The sequence below is a fragment of the Pieris napi genome, chromosome 14 (assembly GCF_905475465.1).
Source record: "Pieris napi chromosome 14, ilPieNapi1.2, whole genome shotgun sequence".
Classification (NCBI taxonomy): Eukaryota; Metazoa; Arthropoda; class Insecta; order Lepidoptera; family Pieridae; genus Pieris; species Pieris napi.
The window spans coordinates 96025-122880 of record NC_062247.1 but is presented as its reverse complement, the minus strand read 5'-3'; the positions used below and the strand labels follow the sequence as shown (position 1 = coordinate 122880).

The 26856-nt window shown below is 40.8% G+C and overlaps 2 protein-coding genes and 1 long non-coding RNA gene across 7 annotated transcripts in view; 2 read left to right on the top strand and 1 right to left on the bottom strand.

Annotated features, from left to right (window-relative positions):
• Positions 1-8504, top strand: part of LOC125055846 (protein spire) — a 30696-nt gene extending 22192 nt beyond the window's left edge. For 2 of the 5 annotated variants that reach the window (XM_047658487.1, XM_047658490.1), the window contains 10 exons: positions 57-229; positions 344-407; positions 589-688; positions 4977-5126; positions 5605-5744; positions 5874-5967; positions 6157-6234; positions 6521-7056; positions 7127-7255; positions 7374-8504. In XM_047658487.1, coding sequence (XP_047514443.1) covers positions 57-229; positions 344-407; positions 589-688; positions 4977-5126; positions 5605-5744; positions 5874-5967; positions 6157-6234; positions 6521-7056; positions 7127-7255; positions 7374-7730 — 1821 coding nt within the window. In that variant the 3' untranslated portion in view covers positions 7731-8504. The remainder of the gene's footprint in view (positions 1-56; positions 230-343; positions 408-588; positions 689-4976; positions 5127-5604; positions 5745-5873; positions 5968-6156; positions 6235-6520; positions 7057-7126; positions 7256-7373) is intronic. The other 3 variants (XM_047658491.1, XM_047658493.1, XM_047658492.1) reach the window with 3 other exon arrangements.
• Positions 8505-10053: 1549 nt separating this feature from the next.
• Positions 10054-11827, bottom strand: LOC125056099 (cytochrome b-c1 complex subunit Rieske, mitochondrial). Its single transcript, XM_047659036.1, has 3 exons — positions 11504-11827; positions 11287-11430; positions 10054-10615 (listed from the first exon to the last, which is right to left on the bottom strand). Exons 1-3 carry the CDS (start codon positions 11706-11708, stop codon positions 10149-10151), a joined length of 816 nt encoding a protein of 271 aa, XP_047514992.1. The 5' UTR covers positions 11709-11827; the 3' UTR covers positions 10054-10148.
• Positions 11828-22365: 10538 nt separating this feature from the next.
• Positions 22366-22713, top strand: LOC125055960. Its single transcript, XR_007117974.1, has 2 exons — positions 22366-22423; positions 22548-22713. It is a non-coding gene; the product is annotated as an uncharacterized LOC125055960 (long non-coding RNA).
• The last annotated feature ends 4143 nt before the right edge of the window (positions 22714-26856 follow it).

The window sequence follows — 26856 nt, the reverse complement described above, 5'->3', positions numbered from 1 at the left end:
TGTGTGTGTGTGTGTTTGTGTGTCGGCGCGGAAATGACGTGGGCTTCGGTCGGCAGGCGCGGTTCTGGATGCAGGTGATCGGCGAGCTACGCATGGGCGTAAAGCTGAAGAAGGTGAGCCACTCGCGCACGCCCATCGAGTACGAGTTGACGCCCTACGAGATCCTCATGGACGACATCCGCTCGCGGCGCTACACGCTGCGGAAAGTGGACTCCAGCATCCCGCACAAGTGAGCCAGCCTTCGCTCGAAAGCATCCGGCGCACTTTTGCCTCGACGTTTCCGCGAGGCGCTAACGTGTCTCGCACTGCGATCATTAAATGACATTTCGTTTCCTCTTTTCAGTGTCAAGAAAGACGCACACGCTATGATTCTCGAATTTATTAGAAGTAGACCTCCTCTCAAAAAGGTAACAATTTCAGTTCAGTTTATATGAAAAGAACGCGCTCTAAACTGCACACACAATATTTTAAAATACTCTAATTTCTAAACACTGCGCAATATGTAATAAGAATGTGACCTTGTCAGTTTTTTTGGATTGGAAGAGCGATTTGGAAAATTAAAGTTTAAAGTGAACTCGCATCGAACAGGCGTCGGAGCGCCAACTGCCCCCGGCCAAGCGGGAGACCACGCCTCGAGAGCAGCTGCTGCGCTCCATCCGCCTGGGCCGACCGCTGCGACCCACGCCCCGTGAGTACTGCCGCCCTAACTCCGCCCCCTCACCCACCACTGACCCGACTCTCACCCGCTTCTGTTTCCAGGTACCTTCTGAACCCTCGCTCCTCCCCTTCGCCTTTTGTATTCCTTTTTTTTGTTTTATTTTTTACCGCTCCATGTACCATTTTTTTGATTGTGTATAAATCTTATACTTATTTATCTCGTATTATTAATTACAATAATTTAAAATTTTAACATTAACAAATGAAGAAACGCGGAAGATCAGTTTACTGTTGAATTAATTATGAACATTTATTTAGCCATAACGTATCGCGCTCTAAAGTCCAAATTTCCGCTTGAAAAACACTATGACGGGATTTCTTTACTCATCAATGCGACTGTTCTGAGCTCAAATCAGCTCTCTTCAGATCAGCAGTCTTTGTGTTTTGTTGTTTTGTAATGGGAACGAAATGCGTTTCGTTTACAAGATTATGTTTATAAACATAATCGATAATTTATTTTACTATATCACATGTTAAAGATTTTTATAGAGCGATTCCTTACTTCTTGAGTAGATTGATTTGACAAAATGACAAAGAACGAAAACAATAAATCAAAATTATCCCTTTTTTAATCCCCCGTACGGACCTATTGAATGTAGGCGGTGTAGATGACGTTCGCCGTTTAGATGAAACATTTGTTTGTAACGTCTATTTATTTTCTATTCATCACGGAAATGTAGAATCGGAAACTAGTTCATCGTAATCGGATTGAAAGCCTCACGTGTCGGGAGGCCCTTGACATACCGGTTAAGCTATTCTTTACTACGATTCTTTTTACGCTGTCTTTTTGTATTTCCCTGCTCATTTTTTATGAGTGTAATTTACTTTATTTCACTTCCGGAAGGAACCTCCTTACAGTGGTTTTCTAAGTGTTGCATTGCAAACGAAGTTTCATTTAAAAGGTAGCCGCTATTGTCGGTGCACTCTTCAGGCCCGGCCGACTGACAGTCGTAATACACGTTCGCGTAAAAACCGTAACAACCGGTTTAAAACGTAATCGTGTTGCACAAGAAGCCGAGTACCTCCGTGTATCTTAGATTACTAGCACGATAACATATACTCCCGATATGCCCGAGGTGTGCTCGAATTATATCTAGTATCTATGTTATCTCCCGAAAGACTTGTAAGATTTTGCCCAAATTTTACTAAAAATCTCGATGAGACTGGAGCGATTCTGATTAATGATTAATGAGTGCCATTAACGAAGGATGAACTATATTATGTACTAACCAAGTGTGACCGAGTGATTTGTTGGGTTAAACTCGAAAGTCAAAGCAAAATATTATGTTGTGATCCGAGGAAGTGAAGCGGTGAGTCGGTGACTGCTGTTCAGCGTTCGCTGTTTAGTCGTCACGCGACCGTCGCGCGAGCAACGCGTGTGTATTCATTTCGTCGTTAAAATCGAACACGAACTTAATACATTGGTGATTGATGTGTGATCGTTGTCGACATCTCATCGATTATGAATTAGGGCAATTTAATAGCATAATCGACTACCGCCACGGTAGTGAAAGAGTTGAGAGCATTTCGTTTGAAACAATTGTTATGTGACGTGTCGATACTGAGAAAGGACAATAATTACGTGAAGTAAAATAAAAACTGCAAGATGGGGGTGTGCGTTACGAGCTCGCTGGCCATGGAAATGAGTCGTATGTTCTTTATTTTTCTCAAAGGTTTTAAGTTAAAGTAATAAAAATTAATAGTAAGGAAAGCTTTGCGTTTTCATAAAATTGCAAGTAGTCAGTAGTGACTACAACCGGCATGCGACCGATTACGCAAATCGTGTCGGCTTTTTATTAAGATAACTGCATAGTCTAGGAAATACGAAGACGCGATTGGAGGCTGCCTTCACCGATGTACCTTTTCAATACTTACAATGTAGGGCAGGTGCGGATACGATAGTGATTAGATGCTAGGAAGAAGATAACGATCTTGTCCGATTGTTGTTGTCGTGAAAGAGAGAAGAGGTGTTGGAAATATGAATCAGTGTCGTAACGGTTGTAAGGGTTTGGGGTCAGGCGCCAGTTAGCGCCGCTGCTGGCACTACAGTTACAGGAATTAGTCACACACGAACGAAATGTATCAGTTCCCGCTTTGTGTTACAATTATTTCATGACTCCTATTACCCTCCCCTGAAATGAATTTATCTTATATAGTCTCTCAATTTAGGCATTAACCTTATAGATATTTCGTTTTTGAACGTAAGCAATGCTTCTTTATACCTGTTCGAAATACATATTTTTAATTTTATTAAATTTGATGAGGGTGATCTCAAAAATCTTTTGACTCGGCCGATCCTCTCACAATTTTTCAGTAGTCATTGTTGAGATTCACTCGGGTAACATTAGATGCATTTTTATTATGATAGGTATATAAACCGTAGTAGTAGGCGTAGTAAGGTGTATCGACGGCCACCGAACCGTTCTTTGTGGTACAATACCATAAGTGTTAATAGACACTGACATAAAAACATATATGTTGAAACACATATCTTACATATAAATTATCTGCCTGTGCTCCGGTACGCTCAGCTCTCCGAAGGGAAAATTTGTAATGAAAGATACTTTCTCACATGGAAATCAATCATTGCACATCGGCTAAATTACAACGGCAGCGGACTTCAAGTCAGAACTGGACTGTTTTCTTCTTGAGTCTTGTCGCGGTTTATTATTTTACTACGCTAAATATTTTTAGTTTGACTGTAAGGAATATACCTGAGTTATAACGTCTACACTGGTTATGGAGCCAATACGGTCCGTCGCTGCCGCAATCAGTCGTGACCGAGCGGAGAGCGGTGAGCGGCTGGGAACTAGATCTTGCCTAATTTGTCCCGCGTTGTGCTTCTGCAACATGTCAGTCTACCACTTACTTCGGAATTGATTGTTTCAGAATTATACGTTTAAGAACGCACCAACATTCATAACATAAATGGAGTGCGTCAAGCTATTTTTTCTCTATGGACTGACAGTTTTGACAGAGCCTAAGACCTATATTGGAGCTTGATACAAGTTTTTGTTTACGGGCCTTAATCTTCTTGTCTTCAATCAATAATACACATGATGGAATAATACCCTATTGGTCAATTTATTGATTGAAAACTTTCCATTGTGTCGCAAAATATGTCGATTGGCCCTTCGCCAAAGGTTACATCGCAAGACCGAGTTTGCGGCGCCGTGCTTGTGCCTTTTACGAGGAGAAAATAGGCCTCCACTGTAATTGTTATAAAGTACTTTTTATTATTGAGGATAAAAATGTTTACACAATTGGCGTCTTTCTTTCGAAGAATAAAATGCTAACGCAACGGTGCGAAGGTCACGTTTCAAAGGAAAGCGGTTGTGTAACGCGTGTGAACGATTGTATTATGTGAAGCAATCTATGGTGTGGATTTTCGTGTTCACCTGATCCCATATTTCCTCCTCGTTATATTGTCGATGTTAAGTACGACCACCGAGCCTACGGCTTATCTTCCCGTTTTGCGTATCCTTACCAAATGACGTCTTTGGAGCCGCGAGTGGCGTTCAATAAACGGGTTTAGAGCGTGAGCGAAATGTTTCAAGTAAGAGGAACTTTGAAGTCAAGGCCATTCGGTCCGTTCGTACGCTGTTTATTCACGCGTATACAATATAAGTCGCAGACAACACACGACTTTCGTACAATTTAGCTGACCTCGAATGAAATTAAAAATAATAAATATTAATAAATATTTTGCGGCACGTCAATCGTTGTGAATAGCGCGTATTTTGTTACTGTTAACTTGAGAGGTTAGTCAGCTGATTGTGAAACAATTTTGTTCATCAGCTGCGTGACGCTCGAGGGGTCGATACCTCCGAGCCCTCGTTCGAAGGGAAGTTAGCGGGACGTGAGTAAAGTTTCACGGGACCGCGCATGCGTCCCACCGCTCGCTCTGCGCCGATATGACCAGTCGGGTTCCCTCTGTCCCAACTAAAGCACGAATAAACGGTCGTGCAGCGTTTCGCTTATATTCCGATATAATAGAACACGTGAAAGTTGGAGAAGACGCGGAAGACGACTGCAGCCCGCAGGCGCCGCGCCGCAACGATTCGCGCGTTTTAGGTCAATGCCACACTCCATATTCGAATTGAGTTCGCGCTTCTACGGTGAATTTTGCACAATCCATGTCTCCTCTTGCACGAATCGACGTCCCCGAGACAATAGTGTCCCATATTACTCGGGAATAATCATCCGACCGTGATCGTGTGCGAAGTGGCCGCGTTACATTGTGAAGTGGGTGGCTTTAGGAGTCAACATAGAGCGGAGAAAAAGCGAGGCGAAGGTGCGGCGGCGGCGAGTGTCCCCCGCGGGGGGACGCAGCCCCGACGAGCCGCCGCTGGACGTGGCTCAGCACAAGGCCTACTGGGGCAGCGTCGCGCGCGCACGACCCCGCACCGGTAACACGCAACAGTCATCATATTGTATTTAACTGAGAAATAATCGGTTTAAGTAGTGGAGCTTTAGAGAAGGTTCAGAGGTTAAAAAGTTTCCTACGAACCATTATCCTGAGAAAGAAATTGCACTAAGTTAATAGACGTTGTTTGAATTCAATAAGTTGTTGCAATTGAAATCCCGGTTTCACTTGCAACCACGGAATTGTAAGCGTCGGCCTATATTACTAGTTTGTATAAATACGAGGTTAATCTCACCTAGCCTTTCGTGAGCAACCTGTAAATTCTTTGCTTTGCGAGTGTTATATGTTCGGGCCATATTTAAAATTTCAGAGTAAACTAGTCGATCGTGAGGTGAAACGCTCTTCGTCACTGCACTGCTTTGACATTGCAGCGGTTCACAGTTCTTACGAATTTTATTTATGACCCATAAAGATGATTGATGAGTGAAGATGATGGATCTAAATTATATTTGTACCGACAGAGGCAAGCGGCAGCGTGAGCGGAGGCGGATCGGAGGATAGGCGAGCTGGAAGTGACGTCACGCGACGAACGAGCGGTGACGTCACGCCGCACAAGCAGCCGCAGAGGAGACTCATCAAAGTTGACTTCGATAACCTCGAAGTAAGTTTGTTTAATTAGGGAATCGGCATCGTCCGCCCCACATTTCCTTTTGCTCTTTCGGGACTGAGACGTTTTCGACGACAAGTGACGACTGTGAGTCTTACCATAGAAATCTGGTTTCGATTCCAGGACGATGAAGACGACGAGGAGACGGAGAAGTGCGCTTCCCCCCCGCGGCCTTTGCCCAGGCACTCGGCGCCGCCCAAGCCCTGGAAGAGAACCGGTAACTCCACTTTACGCTACGCCGGAGACGTTCTCGTCTTCCTCTCGATTTTAGGAAATAATTCCATCCCGATTTCGAATCGATGACCCGTTTCGGACTTAGATAGACACGTCTTAAAAGCTAAAGTGTGCACTTTGTCCCGAACGCCGGACGCGGCGCGGCCCGACGCGACCCGATGCGGCTCGGCAGCGTCCCGACCGAGAGTGCCGCCGCGGGCGCGTCTCTCTCACGACGAGTACCACCAGTTCTGCGACGAGACCCTCGAATGTACGCCCCACGCTATCGCATGACGCATTCCATCTCTTTGCGGGCTTTTTATTATTATTTGTAGTCCATCGCCGGTCGCACGCGCCGCCGACCGGAGCGTGCGACGCCGACGCCGTTTGATTTTAGACTTTTTGTGATGTTCCGTTGCCTCGTCCTAGAAGCTATCGCTCGTCTTAGACGTGTCATTATCATTCGGCTTCCGGAATCGATCGGCGCATCTCATATCCGCTCGATTCCGGAAGGCCCGAGAAGGGCCGGAGAATAACCGCGTCTTGCGCTGTCGCAGCGTACGACCTGGCGACGCAGTGCCCGTCGCGGCGCGCCTCCGTGCGGCGCCACTCGCTGGCGAACGCGGCGACGGGACCCACCGGGGCGCCGGGCGCTCGGTCGGTGCCCCACTCGAGGCCCGAGTCGCGGGGTTCCCTCGGCGGCCTGAGCGACGACGCCGAGTCGAGCTGGTCCCGATCGTCCCTGAGGGACGACCTCGTCGAATCGGTCAGTATGCTCGTCGGCCGCTCGGCCTCGCTCGGGCCGAGGGCGGTCGTCGCTGACGGGCCTCCGCGTCGTGCGCAGAAGCGGTGGCGGGACGCGCTGCTGAGCGAGGAGCGGCTGTCGCTGACCCTCGAGGAGATCGTGCACATCCGGTCGGTGCTCACGAAGGCGGAGCTGGAGGTGCTGCCCGTCGAGGGCCGCGTCAAGGAGGACGTCGAGAAGAGGCGCGTGTGCTTCCTCTGCCTCAAGACCCGCTTCGGCATCTTCGGTCCCTGGGGACAGAGGTGCAAGCTCTGCAAGAGGACCGTCTGCCACCGCTGTTGCACCAAGGTGAGAATCCCTTCGCCCGGGACCTCGTCCGGCGCGTCGGGCGTTCGCTGACGTGACGTTCTGTCGACAGATGCGCATCCCGACGGAGCATTTCGCGCACGTGCCCGTCGTGCTGCTGAGTCCTTCCTTGCTGCCTTCGCCCCCCGACGAGGAGCCCCCGCCGCCGCCTCGCTCGCTGCTGGCTCGGCTCGCCGCCCCGGTGAGTATTCCGTTATTTCGACGAGCGGGGTCGCTTTCGGTCGAACCTTCATCGCCGATCGTCGCTCTTCCGGGACGAGTCGAGTATCCCGCGTACGAAACCTCTCTTAAATTTGCAGGGCGGCAGCGTGGAGAACAGCGTGGGCAGCGCGCCGAGCAGTCCGGCCGCCGCGAGGCGGACGGCGGGGTCGGAAGGCGGCGGGTCGGAGGGCGGCGGGTCGGCGCCGGGGTCGCGGGGCGGCTCGGCTCTCGGGTGGTGGGACGGCGGCGCCATGACGCGCAGCGTCGAGGGGCCCGCCAGTCTTCCCGCCGCCGAGAGGCTGCGCGGCGTGCCGATGGCCGTGTGCCTGGACTGCAAGGCGCTGGTGCTGCAGATCATCAAGTCGTCCCGCGCCTGTCGCTCGGCGGAGCGAGACCGCGCTCTGCGGCACCTCACGCTGGACCTGACGCCCCTCTACCCCGCCGCCGACCGCTAGCGACCGGTGACGAGCGAGACGCACATTTCCCGATAGAACTATTTGACCTCCCGAAGCGCGTCCCGACGACGACCTGATGCCGTGCCATATTATTACCCCCGGACCCCCCTCGACGACCCGTGATTCGGTCGCTCGTTAGCTTTTTATTTCACCTCATGAAGTTTAAACCGAATCTGAATTTACGTTTGATCTTCCGTTTACGCTTTTACGCTTTTTAATATTCACTCAACTTGACACGAGCGATCGTCCTCTTCGTTCCTGTGAACCCTTCTTCGTCTTCGAGAGATCGACCTCGCCTCCGCCCTCGATTCGTTCGATCGTCTGTTCCGAGAGCGAAATTTAACATATGTATATATTAAAGAAAATTATTCGCTTTAGCCGTAAGTTTGATGGAAAATATGTGTAAAATACTCGTCGGTATGTCTCGCGTTGAGCTGTCTCGCCACAAAACTATAGTTCTTGGAAAAATTTATCTTTAAACTGTTATTTATTAAACCGAGAGAAGAGAACGGAGCCGCCGCGGAGTCGGTCTTGTGATGAAATCCATCTAGTGTTTGCGAAAACGGACTGTTTTATTTCAATTCTACTATTAAAAACTTCGTCTGGCCGAGGAGCACCCTCGCAAAGATCGCCCGACTCGTCGAGCCGAACGGTGGCCCGCAGACGCCGGATGGATCTCGTCTCGAAACCTTAAGATTGTAATATAGTGTATTTAGAATTATTATGAGATTAGATGTTATAACAGAATGAATATATTAAATCAATTTAAAATAGCTTTTATTTTTTTATTCTTCAAATCGTGATCTTTAAACGTCATTGTTGTGAACCGTTTCATCGATCCGAGGTAACACTTTCTAGATAGGATAGGTCGTAGATATTTAGTTGTTTCTTTTTAAATTCCTTGTTCACTAAAATGGGAGCAAGCTCCAGATTATTTATCGTAATCTAATGTATTAACTTAATAAATTGTCAATTAAATGGTGTTGTGTAAAAAGGAATGATATGATATTAACGGCACCGATTGCACTTATTCGAACTCAACTTTTTAACTTATTAATTTAAAAAAACGGAAAGATATATGGGGTATGTCAATAGTCATTTTAAATTCCTTTATTGATTTAATAAGCTATTTGTGCTGCAGAAGCGGGCTGTTCGGGGTATTTGTTGTGTTTCTCCGAGGGAGTCGGTACGGTATAAGTTTAAGGAATTAAATATTATGACACTATCTGGTCAATATATTCTTGAAGCCTTGTTGTATGTCCAAAAAAATATAAACGATTTTAAAACAAATGGTGACTTTCACCATTATAAGACGCGAAATAGAACTAATTTCAGTGTACGACCAACCAGGCTTCAGAAGATAAACCACTCCTTATATGGAAATTGTATTCGTTTTTACAACAAATTCCAAGGGAAATTAGAGAATTATCACTAAATAAATTCAAAGCCCTCGTTAAACGTAAATTAATCGATAAAGCTTTTTATAGATTTGACGAATACTTAAATGATCCTTATCCTTGGGATTGATTCGCTCCAGTTCAAACAATTTGTATGAGTCAAAACTTGGCGATTAAAGAGTGGCGGAGAGTTTCTTGCCAGTTCTTCTTACCCGCTCTACGCCCTTGACTTGCGAACTGGTAGTAAATGTAAATTTACAATTAATTTAACTTCTTTTTGCAGTTCATAAGTGTACACTTGTTTACCTATATGAATAAAGATATTTTGAGTTTGAATATACATACGTACAGACAATTATCATACTTAAGTCTCAACTTGCCTGAGCACAAAAATCTCTTATACCATCCAATACATTAGTTTCTCCAACGCCGTCTAGCGGCTGTATCACACAACTGAACTTACTCTAAACACAGCCCAAACGGGGGCAAGAGGCTTAAGTGGTAAATCGAAAATATTGTTTTGAATTAGTTGTGAAAAGTACAGTTTCTTTGTTGAATTGGCCTTAACAGGGAATTAAGTGATACAAGGGGCATGAATGAAAATCTAATGACGCTAATTTTTTCTTGTCGGAATTATCTAAGTACAATTTATACATGAGAAGAGAGCGCATGTCTGTGTACTTGAAAAATACAGCAGTGGCTCACTAATTTCATGGTTATCTTCACTGCTAGTTATTAGTTAGGACTTTAGGCCCAAAGTATATCCTGATAGCTAGTCTAAATTAAGTCAGATAGATGACATATGAACGAGTGCCGCCACAATTTTTCAAACATACGGTATCGCTAAGCTTCCTCAAAAGATCCTTGGCAAGGCCGGCACTTCGCAATCAACTTCGCGTCCCCGCGTGCAAAAAGGAAACAATAGATTTAAATAGGTTTTATATTTATCGATCAATCGTTTCTATACAATAACACATAGGGCTTAAATAAATAAGTATCGAGTTAGGAGGAGAAGCCCGGCTCAGCCGACCACCAGGATGCCGTCCTCGCCGAAGGTGTGCGGCGGCACCTCGAGGTTGAGCGGCGCGGGCCCTTTGCGGATGCGGCCCGACGCGTCGTAATGCGACCCGTGGCAGGGGCAGTAGTAGCCGCCGAAGTCCCCGGCGTTGGCGATCGGCACGCAGCCCAAGTGCGTGCACACGCCGAGTACGACGAGCCACTCGGGCTGCTGCGCGCGCGCGTCGTCGGGCTGCGGGTCGCGCAGCACATCCAGAGGCACCGCCTTCTCGACGGCGATCTCCTTGGCTGTCCGGTGACGAATGAACAGAGGCTTCCCGCGCCACTTAAACGTCACCGACTTTCCCTCGGGGATCTCCGCGAGCTTGATCTCGATCTTGGCCAGCGCCAACACGTCGGCGGCGGCCGCCATCGACGACACGAACTGCGTCACCACCGACTTGGCGGCGTAGGCGCCCGCCATACTGCCCGCTGCACAGATAATAATGTTCATTTAATTTATTAAATTATCATAATAAAGTCAAAACTCAATAAAATTATCAACTACAATTGTGCAAAATAAGCCTTGCTATATTCTCTTTATTTTCGGGCCTTATTTGGTAAAAGAGTTTATCGGCACTTCTTGTCCGTTCTACTTTTGAGAATGTATGTAATGTTTGTAATGAATGTAATATGAATAAATGGTATTTTATTAATAACATTATTAAAGGTTATCATTATAAATAACTAAATTCAGTCATTAATATGAAATATTGATATAATTCCTCCATATGTGATTTAGTTTTCATTTTCCTCTTTTACGCTGAATTGTACAATAATTTACACTTAGTTGAATAAGCTCATGCTTGTTTATCTAATGAGAATGTATAAATTATGATTATTTTCTCATAAAAAACGAAGTTTCTTGGTAAAATTGAAAACAGTTATTATATACTACTATAAATTAAGGCTCAAAAATCTATATGAAAATTCATATGTCTTCCGCTATATGAAAATTCATAGTGCCAATTTGGATTGTTTGTTTGCTATAAAATTTAATAAGCATACAGGTCTTTAAAAAAATAAAACATATCTAAAAAAAAATTAAAATCTATTAGTGTTAATGAGTAGTTGATTCTGTTAAATAATTACTGTAAACTTACCGCCAGCAATGAGGTATGTAAAGGAACTACGGCCATCTGTATGTTCCTCAGCTTTAACAGTTGGGTCCAGGGTGTCCTTGCGACGGTACGCAGAGAAATCGGGAATTGCAACATCCGAGTGTGCATATCGGACTTGAGTTGGTGCTGTAAGAAGTAACACCATGACATGTTATGTAACAAAATCCTAATAACTAAATCATCTTGCGCTTGCTCTTACATTGTGTACTTTGTCTAACTTTCAAGCCCTGAATTGGTAACGAGCCGTGGAGTGACTGCACTGTCGAGGTGTAAGGCAGGGATTGCGAGACCAGCTTGTCTACAGGAGTGGCGACGGCCGACACAGGTTTGAGCCCATTGGAAATCACACTAGATGAAGCTTTAAAATACGGTGCTAGATGCCCCGCTCGTACAACGGAAGTCATTTTAAACCCGGAGTTAATTTGATATTCAATTAAAATATATAAAATTGAATTGCGTTCTCCTGTCGAAAATTATCAGACTTAGTTGCACAGAGTAAATGCTACGAAGTACCACAGAATAGTATAGACTGTAGACATGTAGATTGTAGAACCACAGCACAGAATACAGATAATACAATCACAGTATCAAATTTATAGAGAAAATACTGTCAACTGTGTCCGAGGTAAAGTAACGCTATTTAATGTTTCTGCTTCTGTTACCGCTACTTATATAACGGAGATACAATCGGAAGTTTCACATTTTCAGGAGTACAAAAAAGAAAAGCGATTGTCTTTAAATGAAGATCCTCTTGTGTGGTTGAAATTAAATTCATACAAATACCTTAATCTTTTGCCATTAGTGCGCTAATATTTGTCGGTACGCCCCAGCAGCGTCGCCAGTGAGCATAATATGTTGTTGCAAAGTTGCAACTTGCAATATTGTTTTCTATAGTAGATTTCTAATATTATATCTATTCTAGATTTGGTGTATTTGATACTTAATAAAGAAATATATTTGTAAATTAGTTTTTGAAGTTATACTTCTTTAGGCGCGTTATGAAAATTTGATGAGAGTGAAATTTTACGATGCGCGCGCACCTATGACACAAAATTCGGAGTGTGATTATAGCGTGCGCAATCTACAAAAGAAATAGAATATAAGCTAACTTCACGCATATTCTATTTCTTAGCTTAGCAGCTTAACAAGAATTTTGAATATCCATGACAATTGACATCTGACATTGACATTTACCTTTTAAACAAATATAGGAGTTTGAACTTTGAATTATTGTTTAAAATAAAAGATTATCTATGTATCTAGTTATTTTCATTATACAAGTGCGAATTTTATATGTGCGTCTGAATTATAATCAGAAGTGATTTAAATTGAATATCTAAATCAATACTAATTAATATGATAAAATATTTGTGAAAAAACTGTGCCAACCTTCCTGAGTGCTTTAATACAATTGAGGTTAACTATCCGTATGTATTATCGAGTATTATTGTTGATTAAAACTGAAACATGAACCATTATTCATTGCTTTTGTTTATTGCGTTTGTTACAGCAACTTTTTAGAAATATTCTACGACCCTATATATCAATAATTGAGAACAAAGATTTAAGCATGAATACTAATAAGGAGAAAATGAAGGCTTGGAGCGATATTACAGAGAAGTAAACATTTTAATAAGTACCTGCATCTCAAAAAAATGATTACATTATTTAATCAAAACATGTAATTTTTCAGATTTAATCTAGCAAATATAAGGACAAGAGACAAAAAACAATTTCAGTGGAAGTGCACTAAATTGAATAAAAAAAAAGAGTTGTCATCTTATCGCCGTGAAACATCAAAAACTAGAGGTGGAACAAAGCCACCATCACCTTCTCCTGACACAATGGATATGGCAGACATGATACCGCAACGGTTTGAAGTAGATTTCAATGAATTTGATTGTGATGGTGTCGAGGTAGGAATGTTAATTATAAATATGATGGTGATGTTCAAGGCTCAACCTCTCAAGCATAGGCACATACTTTATTCCCCTACAGGGTAGTTAGAGATATTGTAATACCTCAAAACATCCATGTTGCTCTTGTAGTACCGAAACTCTGTCCAGCCAGAAGTGAGCCCATTCCCACTTATAATGGACAGTGGGTATAATACACCTTAATACCTGAGTGCGAACCACTCACCATGACACTTAAATTAATATATGTTATTTATATATTTCAGGATATTACAAATAAAATCATTTTGGAAACAATTGCTATCCCAAAAGCAAATAAAGCCAACAATGACAAGGTAATAAATCAGTTTTGACATAACTTGAATACTAAAAAAGCCAAACAAAGGTGTGCACAACAGTGACAACATAACTTAACAATTTCATTATTTTGTAGGATTAAAGAAAGGTTAAAGAAAATCATGTCGAACTGATCAACAAGAATCCCCAAACAACTCCAAAGAAACCTACAAGGAAGACACCGGTATTATATTTAAATTATCTCTATCTCTAAATAGAATAAAAGAAAGTTGCTATCCAGGTCTGTAGCATGTGCTACAAATTATATTATTAACACATTTATATAATTATATTAATATAAATGTGTTAAAAATTTTATAATATGAATTATAAATTTGTTTAAGTTTTGCATGGACAGAGCTTAAATTAATATTCTCTTATTTTATTTTGTAAGAGAATAATTATAAATATTTATTTATTAAATTTTTCAAATGTAAACTGAACTTTATTGACTATAATGACTCCTTTTCCAGTCTTTGATTATTTAATTGTAATTAATTATTTGCATGCAATCAAAATCTATTTCTAATAATGCCAAAGAAGTATAACTTCTAACGCGCGTACATAAGTACACGCACCCTTTTTTTTTTTTTTTCATATTATTTACACTTCCGTTTCTGCTGAAATTGACTTTTGACATCTGTTTCCGTTTCTCTAAGACACTTCTGTTCCGCTAAGACACTTCTGTTACATGAGTTACATCACTAATGATTATATTAATTTATCCCTAATGGGAAAGGCAAAGATCGCCGATCGGCTATATTTGACGTTACATCAACGATCACTAATTAGCTGGTGCTCCTCCAGATATCGCAAGAGCTGCCTATTGATGATAGACTCCATTACCTTGGAAAATAAAGAAGTGATTGCGATAGGTCTGTAGCTGGATGGTTCAGAACGGTCGCCTTTTTTGGGAATGGAATGAACATGGGCAGTGAGCTTGTCAGTGAGTCCATGAGCTTGGAACCACGCCCGAGGAGTACGAGAGTCGAAAGAGCCGTGTAAGCACCGGAGTCGGCTCAGAAGCACAATTAGTCTTAAGAACGATCGAGGGAAGGCCGTCAGGACCACTCGACTTGTGGGTATCAAGGGAGATTAAAGCCTTTCGCACACCAATCTGTTCGAATCGAACTTCAGGCTTAGAAAACCCGCAATGCGGAATAGTAGGCGGTAAGGTCCCTGAGTCATTGAGCGTGGAGTTAGATGCAAAGAGAGAGCAAAGGAGCTCTGCTTTCTCTTTCGCCGAGTGAGCCATCGAGTCGTCCTCCTTTCGCAAGGATGGTAAAGAGGGCTGACAAAAGTTTCCCTGAGTTGCCTTCGCCAATGACCAAAAGGTTCGAGTTCCTGAGGGCAATTTCGCGAGCTTTTCACCAATTCTGAGAATATGTCCCGATTTTGCTTTAAAAATTTCTCGTTTAAGGGTTATGGAGAGCTACACCGGGATCCTTTAAGGCCATTGCGTGAGCCCAGATTTTTTTTCTTTCTGCTCCGCGGCAATCTGTTGACAAGACAGATTTTATAGTACAGTCCTTTTCATGAAAGAAGTCCCCCAGACGCGGCGCTGCAATCGCATGACGTAATGTTGCCATTTATGAGTAAAAAATTTACCTATTTTATTTACATTTAGCAGATGTAATTTATCAAGTAATATTATTTTCTGCATACTTCGATGAAACAATATTTCTGTTATGTAAAAAGTATATTTTTATTTACTTATATATATTAGCGGTATTCTACCTACTTACAGGGAAAAGATGAGAAAATAGGGTAAAGAAAAGCAATACAATTTTTTATTCAGAGTTTTATTGCATAATTGTTGGGTTACAATTTTTTTCGAAGTACACACCGCTGTTATACCTTCGTTTGTAATTCTTGTTACAGTTTTCTCTGACACACCTGCAATTAAATTATGAACAATTAAAAATAATAATAACTTTAAGTTTATAATGCTTATGTAATATATGTTTTAATTTTAGTTACCTAGTTTCATCACGTTATGTATTTGTTCAATTTTGTCGCAAAAACGAATTTATATCATAAAAGTCCCATCAATACAGCAAAAAAATATTAAATGGCAACTCTAAAAAGTACCTGTTATGGCGGCAATTCTCTTCCGAACATTGTTTAGTGGTATTAAAACACCTTGATTCTTATGTTCCGCTTCACAGAACTCTTTCACCTTTAATATCTTTTCTCGAGCCGAACTTTTTACAACTTTTGGCATTGTAATCGATATTTAAGCCGGTTGCAGACCGAAAACTAAGCTATGCCAAGGCTAAACTAAGCTATGCCAAGCAAGCTAGGCTAAGCTAAGCTAGAAATAAATAGCGTGCACACCAACAGCTAAGCCAAAGCTCAGTCAGTGTGGCGAAGGATGTGCAAATGGTGTGCGGGGTAGCGGGAGGGGCTTAGCTTAGCTCGTGTAGCTGCGCATCGGCATACACAACTAAATTAGCTTCGCATATTTTAGTTAGCTCACATAGCTTAGTTCGCATAGTTTGCGGTCTGCACACAAGTATGGAAAACTGCGTCAGCTATGCGAGCTAAGCTAAACTAACTTAGCTTAGCTCTTGGTCTGCAACCCGTATTAAAATGCACTAAGCTATAGTCGTATTTTTAATTAGACGAAGCCAACTGACGGTAGCTAATGTCACTTTGTAAAATAATGTTGCCATATTTAAAGTAATAGTGATGCGTTCAGTTCTTGTTCAATCAGATGAATGAACAATGAGTGTGAATAGTCAATCATTTCAAACAATAAAAGAATATTATTTCTATTTCAAAATTGTATAAAAGTGCTCTGATATAAGTTTTTTTTTTTTTTTTTTTTTTTTTATTGGCCCGCACGGTTTGTGCATTGTGGCCCAGGGTCAAAAACAGGGAAACGGGTAAAAACATAAAATTATCGTCTGGAAAGGAATTTAGGAATAGAAAATAATGAATCTATAAAATAAAAGATCAATTCTTATAAATCTACATAAAAAAGGAGTGTAAGAAAACATATTTACATATATTTACGTTCATATTGTCTAAATTTTTATATTATTACTTAAGATAAAAGCTGCTAAAAGTTTGTATACATATGGGTCCAATGTTGAAAGTAAACATGATATGGATGAAGGGAAAGGAATTGGAAGGGAAATGAGACCTTCGAGAAGAGCCGACCGGTCGCGTCGAGGACAAACAAATATGATGTGATTTAAATCACCTACATCATATCCGCAATCGCACGTAGGGCTCTCATTAATATTTAACTTAGTAAGATGAGCTGGGGTGCAGACGTGTCCCAGTCGCATACGAGACAGTACTGTTGTAACTTTTTTACCGAATCTCAGTCTCCAAAACCAGGGCTTACTGGGTATAGAAGGTTGAATAGTACGATAATGGCGACCTTTTGAACTATCTTGAGACCAGGATTCAGTCCAGGAATTCCTGAGATAAATCCCTGAAAGAGACATCAAGTCATGCGCATAGTTTCTAAAAATGTCTACATCTCCACTCTCCACCGCCTCATTGGCTAAACGATCGGCTTTCTCGTTTCCAGATATTCCACAGTGACCAGGAACCCATGCAAACGATACGGAATAGTTTTCTTTTATACATTTTAATAGCAGGTTTCTAATTTCGGAAATGACAGGGAATTGATAATGTGATCCAAATGGGAACCGGGCTAAGGCATTCAAAGAACTTAGTGAATCTGTAAAAATTACAGTTTTTTGAAGTTTTAGTAGAAGGATGTATTCTATGGCTTTAACAAGGCCAATACATTCGCCAGTGAACACGGAGGATTCAGGAGGGAGTTTAGTTTTTTGAACAATATTGTAATTAGAGTGCAGTACACCAACACCTACACAGCTATCTTTGCAATGCTTAGATGCATCTGTAAATATTCGATGCCATTGTGGCCACTTGGTGTCAACAATATAGTTAAATGTTAACTTTTGGTTTTGCTCAATTTTCACAAGACCTGTGCTAGTATGTATATCAGGAGAGATTACAAGGGAATCATAACTATATTTGAACAATGGATTAGAAGTCGCTTGGTGAGTAGGAGCCTCAAAATAAGTAAATCTTCTGTAACTTTCAACCAAACATGGTGGGCGTTTGTTTTTCCAATAACTACAATTGGGGATTAAAGATGCCAGGCAAGTCAGTTTAGGTGTTAGGATATGGTTACTGAATTGGATACAACGGAATAGGAATTTATCAGACAGAAATTGCCGTCGTAAGCTTAATGGAGGCTCTACACACTCGACTCTCATACAGTTGATTGGACTTGACTTCATAGCTCCTAGGACTATTCTCATTGCTTTAGCCTGAATACTATCCATTTTTTTAAAAACAGAAATATTTCCTGGTTCCAACAGAAAAGTACCGTAATCCATTACACTTCTGATTATGGCGTTGTAAATCAGTTTTAAGGAGTGTGAATGCGCTCCCCACCAGATGCCCGATAAGCATCTAAGAATATTCAAATTACGTTCACATCTTGCAGTTACATATTCACAATGGGGTACACCGGTAAGCTTGGAATCTAGAATTACTCCTAAGAATTTGACGTCATTAGTCGAGGGAATCAAAACACTATTGAACTTTACATGGACCGGGGGAGGCCTACGCATTCTGGAAAACAACACAACCCTACTCTTGGATACAGATAAGTCTAAACCATTCGAATTAAGCCATGATTTTAAAAATGAAAGGGAAGATGTTAGAGCTTGGCAATTATTTTCAATCGATTTTCCCGATTTGTATATAAGAAGATCGTCTGCATATTGTAATACGTTTGCTGATGCCTGCAATGATGTTTCTAAATCATATGTGTAGATGTTGTAGAGCAAAGGACTGAGCACAGAACCCTGTGGTAATCCTTTCCACACAGTCCGCGATAGTTTGACATCTTCGATAAATAAATTAATGTATCTTTCTCTGAGCATATTGATAATAAAGTTTGACAGAATCGGAGGTACATCTAAGTAAAGCAATTTTCCCCTAAGAACCGATATAAGAACATTGTCATAAGCTGAGCTTATATCTAAGAAAGTAGCTACTATCGACTCGTTGTTTGAAAAAGCTAATCTTATGTCCGTAGTGAATATACCTAAGCTATCCATTGTGCTTCTACTTTTCCTAAAACCGAATTGTGACGTTGCTAATAAATTTTTACTCTCTAAAAACCATTCTAAACGGATTTTAACTAGGTGTTCTGCTGTTTTCATTAAAACAGAAGAAAGGACAATAGGTCTGTAAGAAGAAGGATCATCGGCTGGTTTATTGTCTTTTAAAATAGGGATAATAGATTGAGTGATCCAAGACTTGGGAATGCACCCAGAAATCATAATAGAATTTATAATATTTAAGTACAGCATCAGCACACGGTCCGAAAGGTTTTTCAAAAAAGAATATGGAATCCCATCTTCTCCTGGAGTAGAATCTTTTACGTTATTGAGTACACCTTTAAGTTCGATCAAAGAGAATGGAGCGTTTAATCCAGTTTGGTCATCGGAAATGTAAGCAGGAATAGATAATGGAGGAAATGCCTGTTCCGGTACAGAAGGGGGTGCAAGGTGATCCATGAACTGATCAGCTAGGGTTAGCGGTAATTTAGAAGAGGGAGAATTATTATATGCAGATCTAAATCTACGAATATTACGCCAGACCTCTGACGGGCTGACGTCTGGGCTAATGGAGGCACAAAATGATTGCCAACCATCATATCTCTTTTTCTTAAACAATTTTTTAGCACTACGGGCAGATTCTAAATATAACTCGAAATTTTCTTCTGACATCTCCTCACAGTAATTTTTTTCAGCCTGTTTTCTTGTTTTTATTGCAGCTGTACATTCATGATCCCACCAGGGAGGCGAAGGAATTTGCGATCGGAACTTAGTTTTAGTGCAAAAAGATTCATCGGCAGCTTCAATCAAAACCTGAGAAAGAATTTCGGCAGAGATCTGATCACCTTCTTGAGAATAAATACTAGTTTTCTGCTCTACTCGTTGGTTGAATAATTCCCAATCAGCGTTGTTTAATCTGTATTTAAAACGAGGAGAGCGAGTGGTTTTGGTAGGTTTGTTTGAAGGAAAAGTAATTACAAGTGGAAAGTGGTCACTACCATACGAAGATGCAAGAGGGTGCCAGTCCAAAGTTGAAGCTAAATCAGGTGAACATAAAGATAGATCAGGCGCACTTGCACCTTCACTTGGACCAGTAACACGGGTTGGCAGCCCAGTGTTTAAAATACAGATACAATGAGAATCTATAATATCTAATAATTGATCTCCATAATAGTTGGAAGAAGTGCTTCCCCAGGATTGATGTTGGCAATTAAAATCACCTAGGACTAAGAATGGCCTTGGAAGGATGGAAAACAGTTGATTAAGATGAGAAAAAATATTTACATTAGGACGAGAAAAATAAATAGACACTATACAAATTTTATTTACAATAGCAGCAATGACTGATAAGTCATCTCCGAATGAGGGAAGTGGAAATAAGGAATAGGGGAGATTATTTTTAATGACTATGGCAACACCGCCATAGCCGTCAGGTCTGTCCTGTCGGAGAATAACATAACCTGGAATTCGAAAAGTCAATTCCGGGCGAAGCCATGTTTCCGATAGAGTTGAGACAAATGGTTCAAATTTATTATGCAAATGGATTAAATCATTTTTATTGCAGATAGCGCTTCTGCAATTCCACTGGATTATTTGTTCGCGTTCGTGGCGCATAAGAGGATTTTAATTGAGTTAAGGAAGCAATCATTTGGCGGCGTTGTTCGGTTACGTTGTTGTCAGAGTTAGGATTAGATTTAATTTCAGTCAAAAGTTGGATTAAATCAGAGATTATGTCATTATTGTTAACGTTACTGTTTATTAAAGCGACCCCGTTAGAAGGAGCTGGAGCGTCGTAGTCCTTTATCAAATTGAAGTGTTCTGTTTTGTTATACCCCAGTCGTTTTAGTTTGGGGGATGTTGGTTTAGCAAATATTGTTTTCTTATAAGATCTACTATACGACGGAATCGAGGGAGAGGAAGGCGATACATGTGGGACAGGAGAATTAGGAGTATTCTGGATGTTTGAAAACTTAACCATATCAGCAAAAGATTTAGAAACTGGATCATACACTTTATTTGCTTCTGCATAAGATACACATCTCTGAGCCATATACAATTTAATTTTAGTCTGCCGTTCATATTCTGGACACTTTCTGTTTGTAGCAAAGTGTAGACCAGAACATAGGCAGCAAGTCGCGGCATCATCTTGTATGTTGCATGTGTCCCCTGTATGGCCTTGGCCACACTTGTAACAGCGGGGCCGAGAGTTACAATTAGACTTAGTATGACCAAATCGGCAACAAGAATAGCACTGAATAGTGGGGTATGCGTAAAGTTCCACGGGCAGGGCATTATAGCAGACAAATACATGTTTAGGAAGGGTTTGACCATCGAAAGTTATTACAATAGTCTGTGATGGCTTCCACTCAGGAGGGCTGCTGTTACGTACTTTATAATTAAGTCGTCTAATTTTTATAATTCCTCCGCTGCCTACAGGCAGAGAGATGTTGTCTAATATCTCTTCGGGAGACCATTCCGCGGGAACGCCTCGCACCAGGCCCATTCGGGTCACATTAAATGAGGGAATAAAAGCTTTGTAAATATTTCTTGCCAGGCAAGGGTTATTAATAAATTCGTTTGCACATTTGTGGTCAGAGAATGATAGGGAAATTCTGTTTCTGCCTATCCTTTTGATGCTACCATTAATTATGTTTTTAAAAGAATTTTTCTTGAGGAAATAACCAAATTGAACGGGGTGAAGGGAGGGGATGTCCGTATCTGAAGAAACTTTTTGCGCATGAACTACGAATGGCCCTATGTCATAGGCCTCATAAGACGTTCGGCCTGTAGGATTTTTTATGGACTGAGAAACGTCTGATGGAGGTGATGGGTGCTGTTGGGTATTAACAGTTGCAGTATCTACACGGTCTACTTTGTTCTGAAAACTATCTAGAGCATTAGCGTTCTTAAGCCCAGTACTTATTGAGGGAATTTCAATTTCCGGTATTTGGCACGAGCAATCAGTGTCCTTTTGTTTGTTCCGACGCGTCGGATCGAATCTTTTTTTCCTTTTGTTGCAGTGTTTGCAAATTTTACCTACTCGCATTCTTTTTCGGTCATTCCGTTGATCCACATCTGTATCTACACTGGACTCGTCCAGTTTAGAAAATCTATTTTCTATTATAATATTACAAGCTACCTCGGGGGGCGAGCCCCCGGTATCCGGGGGCTCGTCCATTTTTTCGCCTGACTCCAGGCCTTGAGGAAAAAGTATACAAACTTACCAGATACTGTAGAATATATACACAAATGAATAAACAAAACTATTAAATTAAACTACTACATACAAATATATACAAACTGATCTTTTATACAAGTTAAATTAAATTTAAAAATTTCACAAGAAAAAACACTCCCGCCACGACCAACGTTTCCCGCGCTTTTTCCTGATATAAGTTAGGTACTAGTACTATGTAACTATAATCAGTTTTTTGACGTCTTATTACAAAGCGCGGCGCGGCGACTAGTGCCATCACCGATCATTAATTCAGGGGTTTTTACTTTGTCACAACACTATTTTTATTTCATTAAAAACTGACAACACCGTAAACGTCAGTTGATATCGTCTAATTAAAAATTCGACTATAGTTAAAAATTCGCAAAAATCTACCACACCAATCAACTTGATAACATCGACGAATGACAACATTGCCGACCTGTCAAATTTAGTTAAAAATATCACCGCGGGACTTATTTCATGAAAAGCACTTGTGTTATAATCGATATCTTTTATTGATATTTATATTGCATGTAAGTTCATGAAATTGTTCTTTAATTTGAAAAATACATATTATACCATTTAATATTGCTTATATTATGTCTCTATGTTATATCACAAAGTATAATGATTGTACATTTTATTTGTATATTTCAGATGAGAAAGCAGTTCCTAATGAACATAATTAGAAGTTCTAAATATATTTTATTGTAATTATAATAGAGGCTAATGATATAATATTAATTTAAATTAATCAAATAAAGTGGATTTATACTTCATGAACTTTGGAAATATAAAATCTAGTGAGCAATACCAAGTAATGGAAAGCAGATTTTTTCTTTAATTATTTACTAAGTTAATATACTTACTAGAGAAATTATTATAATATTGTTAATGAATGAGAAGTTTGAATTCAAGTCCCTTGGGAGTTACTGACATTGTTTGGTTATTAAAAACTTTAATTGACAATATAAGCAGCAAAGTGACAAATTAAGTATATTTTTAAGTTTAGGATTAAGTAAAGAGTTTTAATATTAAAGTTACCTATTTAACAAACCTTGGACCGATCTTACAGTTTAGTTTGTCAGTTTTCTATTAATTGTCAAAGTACTAACTAATATATTTTCTTTTCAGAAAAAGAGAAGCTAATAAGACAACTAAAAGTATTAAAAAAAACCACAAATGGACAAGTTTTATTAGTCTTATATTTTAATTAATTTAAGTGTTATATTATGTACCTGAAAATGAATTTGATAAGACAAGTGGAGTATGAAATAATGGTTGGTTAAGTAACATTACCTCAAGAACAGGAAACAGTAACTGAAACTATGTTCTTCCACATTTAATCTTAATAAGTTCAGCAGTTTGAATGTTAATGAGATATTATTATAAACAATCTGCATTTGTAGATTTTGGGAAGAATTATATCTTTAGAATAACTATAATTATTTACAATTGTTGTGTTAAGGAAACAACATTTTTTTAATCGCCCAGGATGTATTCATAACTATAACTGTAGGTATCATAGTAAATTTATGAAATCGTCACAACATCAAACGTTAGGTTTTATGAATTGAACAATTTTTTTTGTATATAAAAGATATTGACATTGCTGCAAATTAACAATTACATTTATTAGTTAATTATATACATCTATATTAGGTAGTAATGCATTTAATTTAGTGCACCTGTGTGTGTTCAGTAGTAATGTCTGTATTGTTTAATAAGTTGTTATTATTTTTCTATGTAGACTGCATTAGGGTAAGGATGATATATGGTGCCTTATTTTAATAAAAAATAACCATAACTGAAACATTTTTATTTTGTACCTGTTTGTTTAATATTCCTAACTATTAGTAGGTACGGGTCATTTATATATGCATTATCTGTATATTCTTGTATAATAAACTAATATTGTGAACCACATTAATGGCTTTTCCTACTAAAGAAGACATAGGTAAATTACCAAAAATAAAACTGACAAATACATAACATACAATGTTTATTCATTTCTTACTTAAACAGATTTTGCATTTACATTAAACTAGTATCAAATCACTGATATAACCAAATGTAAATTGACATAAATATTAACTTAAAATCAGCATCAAACTTAAATTTATATCTAAGATGTTGGAGCATCAATATGGAATCAAAGGTTGATTAAGGGTTATAATTTCATACCAGACTAAGTTTATATTTTATGATTTTTATTAATCCCTCTTTTCATTTCATTGAGTACTTGCTGTTTTTCAATTCTCACTTTGTAAAAGTATAAATATATTATAAACAATCTACCTTTATGACTCTAACTTAAACTGAAATTGTTTGTTGGAGATAAACAGAGATAATTCCAACTAGTAGCAAATCGCTAATAAAACCTACACTTATATATAAATCTAAGAAAAGACAGCGGTCCTGCAGTATGTAGGTTAATTTTGTATCAAGTATACTAGATGGCGCTAGATGTTAAGTAAAACGCGATAACGTTAAACGGCAAAAACAACATATATATGCTTGTTTTTTTTTTTTTTTTTTTTTTTTTTTTTTTTTTTTTTTTTTTTTTGAAACCTATTGGGTTTATTCATAGAAAAGAGACAGCAGTCCTGCAGTAGGTAGGTTAATTTTAATCGAGTATACTAGATGGCGCTAGATGTTCAGTAAAACGCGATAGCATTAAACGGAAAACACAACATAAGAAGTCAATGGTTGTATATTACGTCTTCGACGAGGTTAGGTTAGGTTAGGTTTTTTTTTTTTTTTTTTTTTTTGCACCTAATAGGCCTACCTTCCCCGGCTACTTTATCGCACAGGGTCGTTGTCTAAGCTAAACTTCCATCATTTCTATCATCCTTCCTCAAAATAATTGACACACAGCTTTATTTTTTATTAGGGTTTTACACATAATATCAGTATCACAGTTTCAGTTACATTTTTTATTATCCTATTTTTATCTTTTTCTTTACTCTATCTATTTATCTTTACATTTCTATCACAGTCAGTCTCTTATTTTCCTACTTTTATCTATATCCTTACATTAATTATTTTCAACACATTCCTATCCAGAGACGGGGCCCGCGACGCGGGCGGCTTTTACTTTTCCGTGAGTATTCTTATAATACTCATTGGCAAGTGGGCGCCGGCCGCCTCGCGGTCCCCGCCCCGGCCTTACTCTCATTGAACTTAGCTGTTCTTTTGGTAATTTTTTGGCAAAAATCCTCCAGGTGCGATCTGTTACAGACTAGCATGTCGGGCAGTCCCTGAAGACTAAGCGACATGCCCGTCATCTGTTCCAGGTCGCATCTGGAGGAGGCAAAAATGGGGCACTCCAGAAGTAGGTGTGGGATGGATTGTTCCACCCCACTCTCACATTCGCAGTCAGGTTTTTCTTTCAGCCTGAAACGGCACAGGTACTCGGCAAAGGGCCCATGGCCTGTGAGGACCTGCGCCATCCCGGGACTGAATCTTTTCTCTCGGATTTGTTTATGTGCCCTTGTAATATTTGGCAGGAACAATTTGGTTATTCCCCCTGTTATCCCTTCCTTATATCTTCGATCCCATTCTTCTATAGTTTTTCTTCTCACTTCTTTCCTGATGTATGAGAGCGGGTACTCTACGTGAGCTGCTTTGACTTTCGAGGTCTCCGCAGCGGCTCTCGCGAGTTCGTCCGCCCTCTCATTCCCCTCCGTGCCGACGTGCGCTTTCACCCAGTGGAGCTTAATATTCTGGCCCTTTTTAAGGCTCTCCACCAGGTGTCTGCGGATCTCGACTACTCGGGGGTTTCGAGAGCGTCCGCCCGCAATCGCCTCGAGCGAAGACCGCGAGTCGCTGCAGATGTTCACGTCAGTACCCGCTATCATCGCCTCCCTCACTGCACCGACGAGAGCCGCCAGCTCTGCTTGATATACGGTGCAGTAAGGGGCCATCTTTATCTTTTTCCATTTTCGCTCTCTTCCTCCTTCCCATTTCGTCCATGCTGCCCCTACTCCTTTCTCCGTCTTACTACCGTCTGTGTAGATAGCTGTTGTGTCGTCATTTTGTATTAGGCCAGGGTCAGTTGTGATGGCGAAGCTTATCTCCGGTTTTTCCGCGGGATGGGGTTGTTCTAAAGCAGGTACGGCTCGCTCAATCCGGTCTCCTTCGCGTATGAACGGAGACGACCCCCTTCTGGCCTCAAACATCGCGGCGGCTTCTTCCACCCTGAGGTCGAGGGGCAGTATCCCCGCCAATAGCGTCGCGGAATTTAACGATGCCGTCCTGTAGGTCTTTGCTATTTTCTGTGCAAAAGCCCTCTGCACCGTCTCCAGTTTTTTCTTCGTGCACAGTTTCTTAACTGTCGGTGCCCAGGCTGCCGACGCGTACGTAATTATCGGCTCTATGACGGCTTGGTATACCTGGTGTACCATGTCTCCCGTCATTCCCCATTCCAGCTTCGCCATTCTAGCTACTTTTTTATGAATATCCGCCGCTTTTCTTGTGACATTTTGCACATGCTTGTTAAACGTTAGCCCTTCATCTATAGTCAGCCCCAGTAATTTAATTTCCTTCTCTAATGCTATGTCCTGTCCATTCATTCTTATTCTTGGGGTATCGAACTTCAATCTTCGCGTCAGGACCATTGCTTTGGTTTTTTGTGGCGCGAAGTTGAGCTTGTTCTCGATACCCCACTTCCTCACATACTCGACGGCAACGTTCGCTCGGTTTTCGATGGAGTGCGTGTCCGTTCCGCTGAACATCAGCACAACATCGTCTGCGAAAGCTTGTGCGTATGTCCCATCCTCTTCTAGTTCGACCAGTAGTGGGTCGAGCAAGATGTTCCAGAAGGTGGGGCCGCTAATCGAGCCCTGAATGCATCCCTTTTCAGGTTGCCTCACATGCTCTCTGTTTGCGTAGCGGACCACCACCCTCCTGCCTTTAAAGTAGTCTTCCACTACCAGCCTTAGTTGCTTGGGACAGTCCTTCTTTG